At 41.8% G+C, this 13,478-nt stretch overlaps 1 protein-coding gene across 8 annotated transcripts in view; it reads left to right on the top strand.

Moving 5' to 3' along the window:
- pdxdc1 (pyridoxal-dependent decarboxylase domain containing 1) overlaps positions 1-13,478 on the top strand; it is a 78,704-nt gene that overhangs the window by 23,866 nt on the left and 41,360 nt on the right. For all 8 annotated transcript variants that reach the window (XM_079366828.1, XM_079366827.1, XM_079366825.1 and 5 more), the window contains 2 exons: positions 8,152-8,212; positions 9,438-9,508. In XM_079366828.1, the coding sequence (XP_079222954.1) occupies positions 8,152-8,212; positions 9,438-9,508 (132 nt within the window). The remainder of the gene's footprint in view (positions 1-8,151; positions 8,213-9,437; positions 9,509-13,478) is intronic.

The following is a 13,478-nucleotide window of genomic DNA, read 5'->3' as shown; positions in this document are numbered from 1 at the left end:
TGAAGATCTCTCGTTGTGCTCTGCACGTTATTTCCTCAAAAGGCGTGGTCATACGGACGCGTTGTTCGTCACAAACAGGAAGTAGTTTGTTACGGGACTTATTGTAGTTATACATTCATCAAACATCACACACTTGTTCCCAGTGGAAAAATCAAACTAGACATGTTGGCATAAAAAGTGGGCGTGGCTAAATGACCCAGTGGCGCCACCTTGAAACTTTCAAAAAGGCCTCCCCATAGGGGCTTTTTGTCCTACGTCCATGAATTTTTTTATGCTTCTTAAGCATGTCAGCAGCTACATAAAATCCTCTTACACCCATCGTCATAACCAAACAGGAAGTCCGCCATATTTTTTTGAATGCAACAAAATGGCCGAAATTCCTTTTTCACAGGTTAGCTATTTGAACGAACTCCTCCAACAGCGTTTATCCGATCATCGTAAACTCAGTGTCAGTGTATTCTAGACATTTTGAAGATCTGTCGTTGTGCTCCGCACGTTATTTTGTTTGAGGGCGTGGCCATGGCATACCATCAAACATTGATGTATTCGCACACCCCTATTTTTCCTTTCTGAAAGGCCTGCCCATAGAGGTTTTTTTCTCTGACATGCATGACAATTTTTTTGTATGTTAATAGTGTCAGGAACTACAATAAATCCTCTTGTACACATAGTCAAAACTAAACAGGAAGTCCGCCATATTTTTTTTTAATGGTGAAAATTCGCGTTTTAAAGGTTACCTATTTGAATGAACTCCTATAAAAGCATTTATCCGATTGATAAAAAGTCAGTGTCTGTGTGATTTTGACATGTTGAAGATCTCTCGTTGTGCTCTGCACGTTATTTCGTTAAAGGGCGTGGTCGTACGTACGCGTTGTTCGTCACAAAGAGGAAGTAGTTTGTTATAGTACTTAATATAGTCATACATTCATCAAAGATCACACGCATGATCCCAGCAGAAAAATTAAACTTGTCATGTTGTTTTAATAAGTGGGCGTGGCTAAATGACTCAGTGGCGCCCCCATGAAATCTTAAAAATGGCCTCCCCACAGAGGTTTCTTTGTCCGACATGCATGGGATTTTTTACGCTCATTGGGCATCTCAGGAGCTACATAAAATCCTCTTACACCCATGGTCAAAACCCAACAGGAAGTCCGCCATATTTTTTTTGAATGGCTGAAATTCGCGGTTTACAGGTTAGCTATCTGAACGAACTCCTCCAAAAGCGTTTATCCGATCATCGCAAACTCAATCTTAGTGTGTTCTAGACATGTTGAAGATCTCTCGTTGTGCTCCGCATGTTATTTCGTCAAGGGGCGTGGCCACGGCGTACCATCAAACTTTGATGTCTCGGCGCACTCCAAGTTTTTTAACCTTCGATGACTGTAAGGCCTGCTACTTGGCCTCGTGTCGCGGCTGCACTCCCGCGGTCGCACTCTCGCAGTCGCGACACGCGCCGACATGCGCGGGGTGCTTCGGTCCCTTCATCACCGCTTGCGGTTGTAATTAGGGACCGAAGCACTGACCAGTGCGAAGGACCCTATTGTTTTTCAAATGATTATTTAGGGGCAAAGCACTGACCAGTGCGAAGGACCCTCTTGTTTTTCATATGATTATTAGGGACCGAAGCACTGACCAGTGCAAAAGACCCTATTGTTCTTCGAATGATTATTAGGGACCGAAGCACTGACCAGTGCGAAGGACCCTATTGTAACCCTAATGATTATTAGGGACCGAAGCACTGACCAGTGCGAAGGACCCTATTGTTTTCCTTACGATTATTTTTAGGGACCGAAGTACTGACCAGTGCGAAGGACCCTATTATAACCCTAATGATTATTTAGGGACCGAAGCACTGACCAGTGCGAAGGACCCTCTTGTATTTCATTTTTTTTTCTCCGGTCCGTCTCTTTGGAGCCACTTTTGACGGCTTGAACGTGAATGAAAACTCATCAAAATCTCCAACATCATCGGGTCTGGCGAAAAATTTGATATTCTCGTCATTTCGTAAAAAAAATTCGCAAAATGACTCGGTGGCGCCCCCTTCAAATTTTCAAAAGGGCCTCCCCATTGAGGTTTTTTCATCGTACGTGCACGACAATTTTTATGCACATTAAGCATGCGAGATCTCACATAAAATCCTCTTACGCCCATAGTCAAAACAAAACAGGAAGTCCGCCATAGTTTTTTTTCAATGGCGAAAATTCGCGTTTCACAGGTTAGCTATTTGAACGAACTCCTCCAAAAGCAATTATCCGATTGACACAATGAGAATGTCAGTGTGTTCTCGACATGTTGAAGATCTCTCGTTGTGCTCTGCACGTTATTTCCTCAAAGGGCGTGGTCATACGGACACGTTGTTCGTCACAAAAAGGAAGTAGTTTGTTACGGGCCTTAATATAGTCATACATTCACCAAACATCATACACATGATCCCAGTGGAAAAATAAAACTACACATGTTGGTATAATAAGTGGGCGTGGCTACATGACTCAGTGGCGCCCCCTTGAAATTTTCAAAAAGGCCTCCCCATTGAGGTTTTTTTGGCCTACATGCATGAACTTTTTTATACTCATTTGGCATGTCAGGACCTACATAAAATCCTCTTACACCTATAGTCATAACCAAACAGGAAGTCCGCCATATTTTTTTGAATGCAACAAAAATGGCCGAAATTCACGTTTCACAGGTTAGCTATTTGAACGAACTCCTACAACAGCGTTTATCCGATCATCGTAAACTCAGTGTCAGTGTATTCTAGACATGTTGAAGATCTCTCGTTGTGCTCCGCACGTTATTTCGTTTAAGGGCGTGGCCATGGCGTACCATCAAACATTGGTGTCTCGGCGCACCCCTATTTTACCTTTCTGAAAGGCCTCCCCATAGAGGTTTTTTTCTTTTACATGCATGACAATTTTTTTCTACATTCATAATGTCAGGACCTACAATAAATCCTCTTACACCCATAGTCAAAACTAAACAGGAAATCCGCCATATTTTTTTTTAATGGCGAAAATTCTCGTTTTAAAGGTTACCTATTTGAACGAACTCCTATAAAAGCGTTTATCTGATTGACAAAAAGTCAGTGACTGTGTGATCTTGACATGTTGAAGATCTCTCGTTGTGTTCCGCACGTTATTTCCTCAAAGGGCGTGGTCATACGGACTTGATGTTCGTCACAAACAGGAAGTACTTTGTTACAGTGTTTAATATAGGCGTAGAGTCATCAAACATAACACACATGATCCCAGTGGAAAAATTTAACTGGTCATGTTGTTATAATATGTGGGCGTGGCTAAATGACTCAGTGGCGCCCCCATGAAATTTTAAAAATGGCCTCCCCATAGGGGTTTCTTTGTCCTACATGTATGAAATTTTTTATACTCATTGGGCATGTCAGGAGCTACATAAAATCCTCTTACAGCCATGGTCATAACCAAACAAGAAGTCCGCCATATTTTTTTTTGAATGGTTCAAATTCACGTTTCACAGGTTAGCTATTTGAACGAACTCCTCCAAAAGCGTTTATCCGATCATCGTAAACTCAATCTTAGTGTGTTCTAGACATGTTGTAGATCTCTCGTTGTGCTCTGCACTTTATTTCGTCAAAGGGCGTGGCCACGGCGTACCATCAAACTTTGATGTCTCGGCACACTCCAATTTTTGAACCTTCGATGACTGTAAGGCCTGCTGCTTGGCCACGTGTCGCGGCTGCACTCCCGCGGTCGCACTCTCGCGGTCGCGGAACGTGCCGACATGCGCGGGGTGCTTCGGTCCCTTCATCACCGCTTGCGGTTTTAATTAGGGACCGAAGCACTGACCAGTGCAAAGGACCCTATTGTTCTTCAAATGATTTTTTTTTTTTTTTTTCTCCGGTCTGTCTCTTTGACGCCCTTTTTCACTGCCTGAACGTGAATGAAAACTCATCAAAATCTCCAACGTCATCGGGTCTGGTGAAAAATTTTATATTTTTGCCATTTCGTAAAAAAAATTCGCAAAATGACTCAGTGGCGGCCCCTTCAAATTTTCAAAAGGGCCTCCCCATTGAGGTTTTTTCATCGTACGTGCATGAAAATTTTTAGGCACATTAGGCATGCGAGATCTCACATAAAATCCTCTTACACCCATAGTCAAAACCAAACCGGAAGTCCGCCATATTTTTTTTCAATGGCGAAAATTCGCGTTTCACAGGTTAGCTATTTGAACGAACTCCTCCAAAAGCAATTATCCGATTGACACAATGAGAATGTCAGTGTGTTCTCGACATGTTGAAGATCTCTCGTTGTGCTCTGCACGTTATTTCCTCAAAGGGCGTGGTCATACGGACGCGTTGTTCGTCACAAACAGGAAGTAGTTTGTTACAGGCCTTAATATAGTCATACATTCATCAAACATCACACACATGATCCCAGTGGAAAAATGAAACTAGACATGTTGGCACAAAAAGTGGGCGTGGCTAAATGACTCAGTGGCGCCCCCTTGAGATTTTCAAAAAGGCCTCCCCATTGAGGTTTTTTTGTCCTACATACACAATTTTTTTTATGCTCATTGGGCATGTCAGTAGCTACATAAAATCCTTTTACACCCATAGTCATAACCAAACAGGAAGTCCGCCATAATTTTTTGAATGCAACAAAAATGGCCGAAATTCCTTTTTCACAGGTTAGCTATTTGAACGAACTCCTCCAACAGCGTTTATCCGATCATCGTAAACTCAGTGTCAGTGTATTCTTGACATGTTGAAGATCTCTCGTTGTGCTCCGCACGTTATTTCGTTTAAGGGCGTGGCGATGGCGTACCATCAAACATTGATGTCTCGACGCACCCATATTTTTCCTTTCTGAAAGGCCTCTCCATAGAGGTCTTTTTCTCTGACATGCATGACAATTTTTTTTTATGTTAATAGTGTCAGGAACTACAATAAATCCTCTTGCACACATAGTCAAAACTAAACAGGAAGTCCGCCATATTTTTTTTTAATGGTGAAAATTCTCGTTTTAAAGGTTACCCATTTGAACGAACTCCTATAAAAGCGTTTATCCGATTGACAAAAAGTCAGTGTTTGTGTGATCTTGACATGTTGAAGATCTCTCGTTGTGCTCCGCACGTTATTTCGTTAAAGGGCGTGGTCATACGGACGCGTTGTTCGTCACAAACAGGAAGTAGTTTGTTATAGTACTTAATATAGGCGTAGAGTCATCAAACATAACATACATGATCCCATCAGAAAAATTAAACTTCTCATGTTGTTTTAATAAGTGGGCGTGGCTAAATGACTCAGTGGCGCCCCCATGAAATCTTAAAAATGGCCTCCCCATAGAAGTTTCTTTGTCCTACATGCATGGGATTTTTTATGCTCATTGGGCATGTCAGGTGCTACATAAAATCCTCTTACACCCATGGTCAAAACCCAACGGGAAGTCCGCCTTTTTTTTTTTGAATGGCTGAAATTCGCGGTTCACAGGATAGATATTTGAACGAACTCCTACAACAGCGTTTATCCGATCATCGTGAACTCAGTGTCAGTGTGTTCTGGACATGTTGAAGATCTCTCGTTGTGCTCCGCACGTTATTTCGTCAAAGGGCGTGGCCACGGCGTACCATCAAACTTTGATGTCTCTGCAAACTCCAATTTTTTAACCTTCGATGACTGTAAGGCCTGCTGCTTGGCCACGTGTCGCGGCTGCACTCCCGCGGTCGCACTCTCGCGGTCGCGACACGCGCCGACATGCGTGGGGTGCTTCGGTCCCTTCATCACCGCTTGCGGTTTTAATTTTCTTTTCTTTTTCGGTCCGTCAGTTTGACGCCACTTTTGACGGCTTGAACGTTAATGAAAACTCATCAAAATCTCCAATGTCATCGGGTCTGGCGAAAAATTTGATATTCTCGTCATTTCGTTAAAAAAATTCGCTAAATGACTCAGTGGCGCCACCTTCAAATTTTCAAAAGGGCCTCCCCATTGAGGTTTTTTCATCGTACGTGCACAACAATTTTTATGCACATTAAGCATGCGAGATCTCACATAAAATCCTCTTACGCCCATAGTCAAAACCAAACAGGAAGTCCGCCATATTTCTTTCAAGGGCGAAAATTCGCGTTTTACAGGTTAGCTATTTGAACGAACTCCTCCAAAAGTGTTTTTTCGATGGACGCAAATTAAGTATCTGCTTGTTCTTGACATGTTGAAGATCTCTCGTTGTGCTCCGCACGTTATCTCCTCAAAGGGCGTGGTCATACGGACGCGTTGTTCGTCACAAACAGGAAGTAGTTTGTTAGGGGTCTTTATATAGTCATACATTCATCAAACATCACACACATGATCCCAGTGGAAAAATGAAACTAGACATGTTGGCACAAAAAGTGGGCGTGGCTAAATGACTCAGTGGCGCCCCCTTGAGATTTTCAAAAAGGCCTCCCCATTGAGGTTTTTTTGTCCTACATACACAATTTTTTTTATGCTCATTGGGCATGTCAGTAGCTACATAAAATCCTTTTACACCCATAGTCATAACCAAACAGGAAGTCCGCCATAATTTTTTGAATGCAATAAAAACTGCTTAAATTCCTCTTTCACAAATTAGCTATTTAAACGAACTCCTACAACAGCGTTTATCCGATCATCGTAAACTCAGTGTCAGTGTATTCTAGACATGTTGAAGATCTCTCGTTGTGCTCCGCACGTTATTTCGTTTAAGGGCGCGGCGATGGCGTACCATCAAACATTGATGTCTCGGCGCACCCCTATTTTACCTTTCTGAAAGGCCTCCCCATAGAGGTTTTTTTCTTTTACATGCATGACAATTTTTTTGTACATTCATAATGTCAGGGCCTACAAAAAATCCTCTTACACCCATAGTGAAAACCAAACAGGAAGTCCGCCATATTTTTTTTCAATGGCGAAAATTCGCGTTTCACAGGTTAGCTATTTGAACGAACTCCTCCAAAAGCAATTATCCGATTGACACAATGAGAATGTCAGTGTGTTCTGGACATGTTGAAGATCTCTCGTTGTGCTCTGCACGTTATTTCCTCAAAGGGCGTGGTCATACGGACACGTTGTTCGTCACAAAAAGGAAGTAGTTTGTTACGGGCCTTAATATAGTCATACATGCACCAAACATCATACACATGATCCCAGTGGAAAAATAAAACTACACATGTTGGTATAATAAGTGGGCGTGGCTACATGACTCAGTGGCGCCCTTTTGAAATTTTCAAAAAGGCCTCCCCATTGAGGTTTTTTTGGCCTACATGCATGAACTTTTTTATACTCATTTGGCATGTCAGGAGCTACATAAAATCCTCTTACACCCATAGTCATAACCAAACAGGAAGTCCGCCATATTTTTTTGAATGCAAGAAAAATGGCTGAAATTCCTTTTTCACAGGTTAGCTATTTGAACGAACTCCTCCAAAAGCGTTTATCCAATCATCGTAAACTCAGTGTCAGTGTGTTCTGGACATGTTGAAGATCTCTCGTTGTGCTCTGCACGTTTTTTTGTCAAAGGGCGTGGCCACGGCGTACCATCAAACTTTGATGTCTCGGCACACTCCAATTTTTTAACCTTCGATGACTGTAAGGTCTGCTGCTTGGCCTCGTGTCGCGGCTGCAGTCCCGCGGTCACACTCTCGCGGTCGCGACACGCGCCGACATGCGTGGGGTGCTTCGGTCCCTTCATCACCGCTTGCGGTTTTAATTTAAAAATGTTCTCCATGAACGTGGTTGATTTAAAGTTGGGCATTGTTCTCCCTTGCCGCGCAACTAGACTTTTATACTTTAGACTTTTAGACTCTAGACTTTTTATTTTATTGTCCCCGAGGGGAAATTCTTTTTCACCAGTATCCACTTTTAAGGGCACCGCGCCAACAGAGGGTGAACACAGGGAGATACATGTGGGACAACAGGACATACAGTGACAGGACATATAGTGCATATGGTTACATGTAACGTTTCCACTTTCCTTCTTGTTAAGGCTCCCTTTTATGTCAGCCTTATTTAATTACTCTGTATCCCTGAGTCTGTTATGCAACTTACAGTAAATGGGCTAGTTTAAATTGTTTTTGAGCATTTGTTTTGCCTTGTTTTCTACTTCATCTTATTGTACAGGGATGATTATAGTTGTGCATGTATTTGATTTTTTTTGTGTCCAATAGATGGAGGATGAACTAAGCTCTTCTGTGGTTCTATTCAAGTTTTTCCAGGAAGTCAACTCAAGTAAGGATCGCAATTTCGAGAACCTGTCATTGATAGATGTTTTTTTTTCCATGGAAAAATTGTGGGATTTTTGGGCAAAACTTCACCAACTACCAGCAAAAGGCTTGAAGAGGTCAAAAAGCTCCGCCAACACTTGTAGTATAAAGATCAGCTTTATTAACCACGATGCATTTCAGCTTGTGGCTGATGACTCTGATGAAGGCCACAAACCAAAATGCAGTCAAATTTGATAATAAAGTTGATATTCATATGACAAGTTTTGCTGGAGCTTTTTGAACTTTTTATTTAAAAAAACACAGTAATAGTGAAACGTTAGTGCACTTCTGGATATTCATGATCCCTATAAGGAACTTATTTTGATGTCAGCCCTGAAATAATTGTTTTCAAACTAAATGAAGAGTTTGTGTATTTCTACATTATATTAACACACAGGTTTACTAACTAGTGTTTGGAGCTTTTAACTGAATCTTAAGGGCATCATGTGTGGCTGTGACATGCTTAGTTGTTATCAAATGACCAAAATATAGCTATGATCTCATGATAGTAGGACAATGCATATAAACGGATCTGTTCAAAAAGACTGCCTCTGTTGACACATTGAAAAATTCTCCTTTTAATACTCCCCAGCTGTCCAATTATTCCAGATACAATAAACCGTGTACCTCTTCCATTCCCGGTGGTTTCTGTGAGGTGTTATGGTGTTGTGTTGTGTTCACATACAGCAAATGCACAGTTGTCCCCTGCATCTATAAGAAATGTAATGCAATGAAAATGTCTAACACCTTTAGTTTTCCATCAGGGTAGTAACTGTGACCTTAGGTGATATGTGGAAAGTGCTATCTCATTCTAACTTAAGACTCGATCTCATATTTACGAGTTATCTCACTGCTCTTTAATGCTGTAATTGTGATAAGAATTAAAGTGTGGTTTGTGTGGTTGTGTGTTCCTGCTAGATGAAGCCCTTCCTTGAATACCAATAGATGTATCTGAAAGCCTTCAGAGGCAAATAAGCTATCCTTTTGCCCATATTGTATTCAAAAATGTAGACTGGGGGGACTGGCTCCTACTTGCCCAAAACAGCTCTGTAGGGAAAAATGATCAGGAATTGTTGAGATACTACCAGTATTATCATGAAACTATTCACCAATTAATTGTGGTATAGCCACTGTATGGTTTTATTCTGACTTCAGATTCCAGTGACTTTTTTTCTCTTTGTTGTTGTAAGCACCCAATGGGAATCCAGGGGAAGGTTACAGCACTGTGGAGAAAGAGTTGCTTGATTATATCAACAGATGGGTAAGTGTACTGCAATGCTAGTCAAATGCTAGTTTAAAGTCATCAAAAACATTTTAACATTAATATTGTGGTTATTTGTATAAAAAACAAATTAAGAAAAAATTATAAATGAACCAGACTTAACAGCTACTGATCCACCGTTACAGTGAGATTGTACGCAAGCAATAAATTCAATGTTCAGTCAGTAATCACTTCTATATTTAATTTGGATCGTGTGAACAAAGATCTCCTGCCGCATTCATTTATTGACATGTTACTATTACCTGATTGAAAAAAATCTGTGTGCAACCCGAACAGTGACACACCAGGAACATTTAAATGGTTCTTATCAGCCTATGTGTTTTGCAAAGTGCCCACTGCCCCCTGTTGTTTACCACCCAAACAAGACAAAACTCAAACAAAAGTAACCAATAACTAGATGAAATGGCTCTTACAAATAATATCGTAAGCTATCATGGTGGCACACTCGCACCCGCTCACTGTGTCAGAGCACGACGTGAGGACACCATGAAGGCTGCCGGGCCAGATGGTATTTCTGGAAGAGTACTGAAGTCCTGTGCCGACCTGTTAGCTAAAGTGTTTACCACCATCTTCAACCTCTCTCTGAGTCATGCCTGAAAAAGCCATTATTGTCCCAGTACTGAAGAATGGCTCTCCAGCATGCCTTTCATGATTAATGGCCAGTAGCACTCATCTCAGAAGTGATGAAGTGCTTTGAGAGACTCATCAAGATGCAAATCTGCTCCTCGCTCCCTAAGTCTCTGGATCCAGTTTTCATTCTTCAGTTTGCATACAGATGGAACGGATCCACAGATGATGCTGTCTCCCAGGTATTGCACACCACCCTCACCCATCTGGACAAAAGGAAGGGGAACTATGTGAGACTGCTGTTCATTGATTTTAGTTCAGCTTTCAACACCATAGTCCCCGCCAACCTCCATTCCAAGCTGATCGACCTTGGACTTAACACTTCCCTGTGTGCTTGGATCCTGGACTTCCTGACGAACAGATCCCAGGTGTTCACAGTGGGCCGACACACCTCCAGGCCCTGCACCCCAACACTGGAACACCACGGGGCTACGTCGTCAGCCCGCTGCTCTTCACCCTGTACACATGACTGTGGCCACACAGAGCTCCAACATCATCGTGCAATTTGCAAATGACACAGTGGTTGTTGGTCACATAAGCAACAATGATGAGCAGGCATATACAGGAGAGTTTGGTGCGAGGATAACATCCTGCTCCTGAACGTCAGCAAAAGCAATGAGCTGATTGTGGACTTCAGGAGAGGACAGCAGATGGATTACACCCCTGAGAATTGATGGGATGCTGGTGGACAGGATGTTCAGCTTCAAGTACCTGAGTGTGTACATTTCGGAGGATTTAACATGGGCAACCCATATAGACAGTCAGACAACAGAAATTTACCAAAGAGCCCTGCAGTGGGTGCCATGGGTACGACACTCCCCACCTTCCAGGACATCTACACAAGGAGGAGCACAGCCAGGGCAAAGAGGATCATGAGTGATCCTCACCATCCGGGTAACAGACTGTTTACATTTTTACCTTCTGGCAGGCACATCAAGACACATCAAGGCGAACACAGAAAGACTCAATCAATCAATCATACTTTATTTGTATAGCTTCAATTCATAAGGTGTTATCTCGACACTTTGCAAAAAGCAGGTAAAGGATTTTACTCGTTGTCTGTTAACATTAACAAAAGAGCAGGTAACAAGACCATGCTCATCGTTAAGTTTACAAAAAGCAGGTAAGGGACCTTACCTAAAAACTCCCCTTTAACAGGCAGAAATCTTCAGCAGCTCATGACAGAACAGCTATCTGCTAAACTGTGCTGGGCTTGAAAATGGGATGGGGGAGATGGACTAAGATGCAGAAAGAAGGATAGGATGGGGGGGGGCATTGTTTGTGCAGGCCATCCTCATCAACAGTCCCGAGGAACCTAAGAGAGCTCAGGAGCTCCCAGAAAAAGGAGAGGTTAGTAACTTGAATCCAAAGATAGTAATAAGATATGAAACTGAAAGAGAATGAAAGATTAGAGTTCAAGGGGCCAATTCCCCCAGTAGTCTAGGCCTATAGCAGCATAACTATGAGCTGGTCTATACCTAAGTCTATAAGATTTATCAAAAAGAAACATTTTAAGTCTATTCTTAAAAGTACATTGTGTGTCTGCCTCCCGGACCCCGACTGGTAGACGATTCCAAAGTAGCGGTGCCTGATAACTGAAGGCTCTACCTCCCATAGTACATTTAGAGACTGTAGGTACCACGAGCAGGCCTGCATTCTGGGAGTGTAATGTTCTTGATGGGTAGTATGGCACAATTAACTCTTTAAGTGAGAAGAAGGATTTAAAATTGTATTCTATATTTTATCGGGAGCCAGTGGAGCGAAGCCAATACAGGAGTAATGTGGTCCCTTTTCCTAGTTCTAGTCAGAACACGAGCTGCAGCGTTTTGGACTAGCTGAAGGGTAGATTAACCATAGCACCCTGATAAAAGAGAATTACAGTAATCCAACCTGGACGTAACAAATGCATAAACCAGTTTTTTAGCATCGTTTTGCAACAAGACCTGCCTGATCTTAGAGATATTACGAAGGTGAAAATAAGCTGTCCTTGAAATGTTTTTAATGTGGGAGTCGAAGGACATATCCTGCTCAAAAAGAACTCCTATATTCCTAACAGTGGTGCCAGAAGCCACACTGATACCACTAAGGGCTGTTATATCGTCATAAAAAGTCTCTGAGGTTCTTGGGTCCAATCACAATAACTTCAGTCTTGTCTGAGTTGAGCAGCAAGAAGTTTCTGGTCATCCAGGTCCTGATGTCCTTGACGCAGGCTTCCAGTTTACATAGCTGGTTGGTGTCTTCTGGCTTCATTGATACATATAGCTGAGTCTCATTTGCATAGCAATGGAAGTTAATGGAGGGTTTTCTCATAATACTACCTAGAGGAAACGTATATAATGTGAAGAGAATTGGTCCAAGCACTGATCCTTGAGGCACTCCATGGCTAACTTTGGTGTACACAGAGGACTCATCATGAACATGCGCAAACTGAGATCTGTCTGATAAATAGGATTTAAACCAACTTAAAGCAGTCCCTGTAACTCCAAGCAATTGTTCTAGTCTCTGTAACAGGATCTGATGGTCAATTGTGTCAAAAGCAGCACTAAGATCTAACAGGACAAGCACAGATAGAAGTCCACTGTCTTAGGCTAACAGATCATTCATTACTCTAACTAGTGCAGTCTCAGTGCTATGGTAAACTCTAAATCCCGACTGAAACTCCTCAAACAAGCTGTTGTTGTGGAGAAAATCACAGAACTGATTAGCTACCACTTTCTCTAAGATCTTAGAGATAAAAGGAAGGTTAGATATAGGTTTATAGTTAGCTAGAGTTCCTGAATCAAGAATGGGCTTTTTATGGAGCGGTTTAATTACAGCTTCTTTAAATGATTGGATAAGCTTTCACTAAAGATATAGTGATCATATTTAGCATAGAGCTGCGAACTAAGGGAAAGAATTCCTTAAACAGTTTGGTTGGGATTGGATCTAAGAGACAGGTTGACGGTTTAGAGATAATCGACTTTAGTTTTGAAAGGTTAATTGGAGAGAAACAGTCGAGGCTAGTATCAGAATTTCAAACTGTTTCTGGGATATCTGAAATATAAGAGGAATCTGCACTGAGTAAAGGTAGTAGGTTGCTAATTTTGTCTCTAATGTTTAAATCTTATCATTAAAAAAGCTCATGAAATCATTACGGCTAAGAGAATAGATGGTTCAAATGACCTATAACTCTCTGTCAGCCTGGCTACAGTGCTGAAGAGGTATCTAGGATTGTTTTTATTATCTTCAATAAAAGACAAGTATTAGGCGTGCGGGCCTGTCGTAGAGCTTTCATGTATTTATAATGACTATCTTGCAAAATTGAACGAGATTCTTTCATTTG

This window comes from Symphodus melops (assembly GCF_947650265.1).
Source record: "Symphodus melops genome assembly, chromosome: 17".
NCBI classification, from domain to species: Eukaryota; Metazoa; Chordata; class Actinopteri; order Labriformes; family Labridae; genus Symphodus; species Symphodus melops.
The sequence above is the reverse complement of the archived record's forward strand: the minus strand, read 5'-3'. Positions and strand labels throughout refer to the sequence as shown.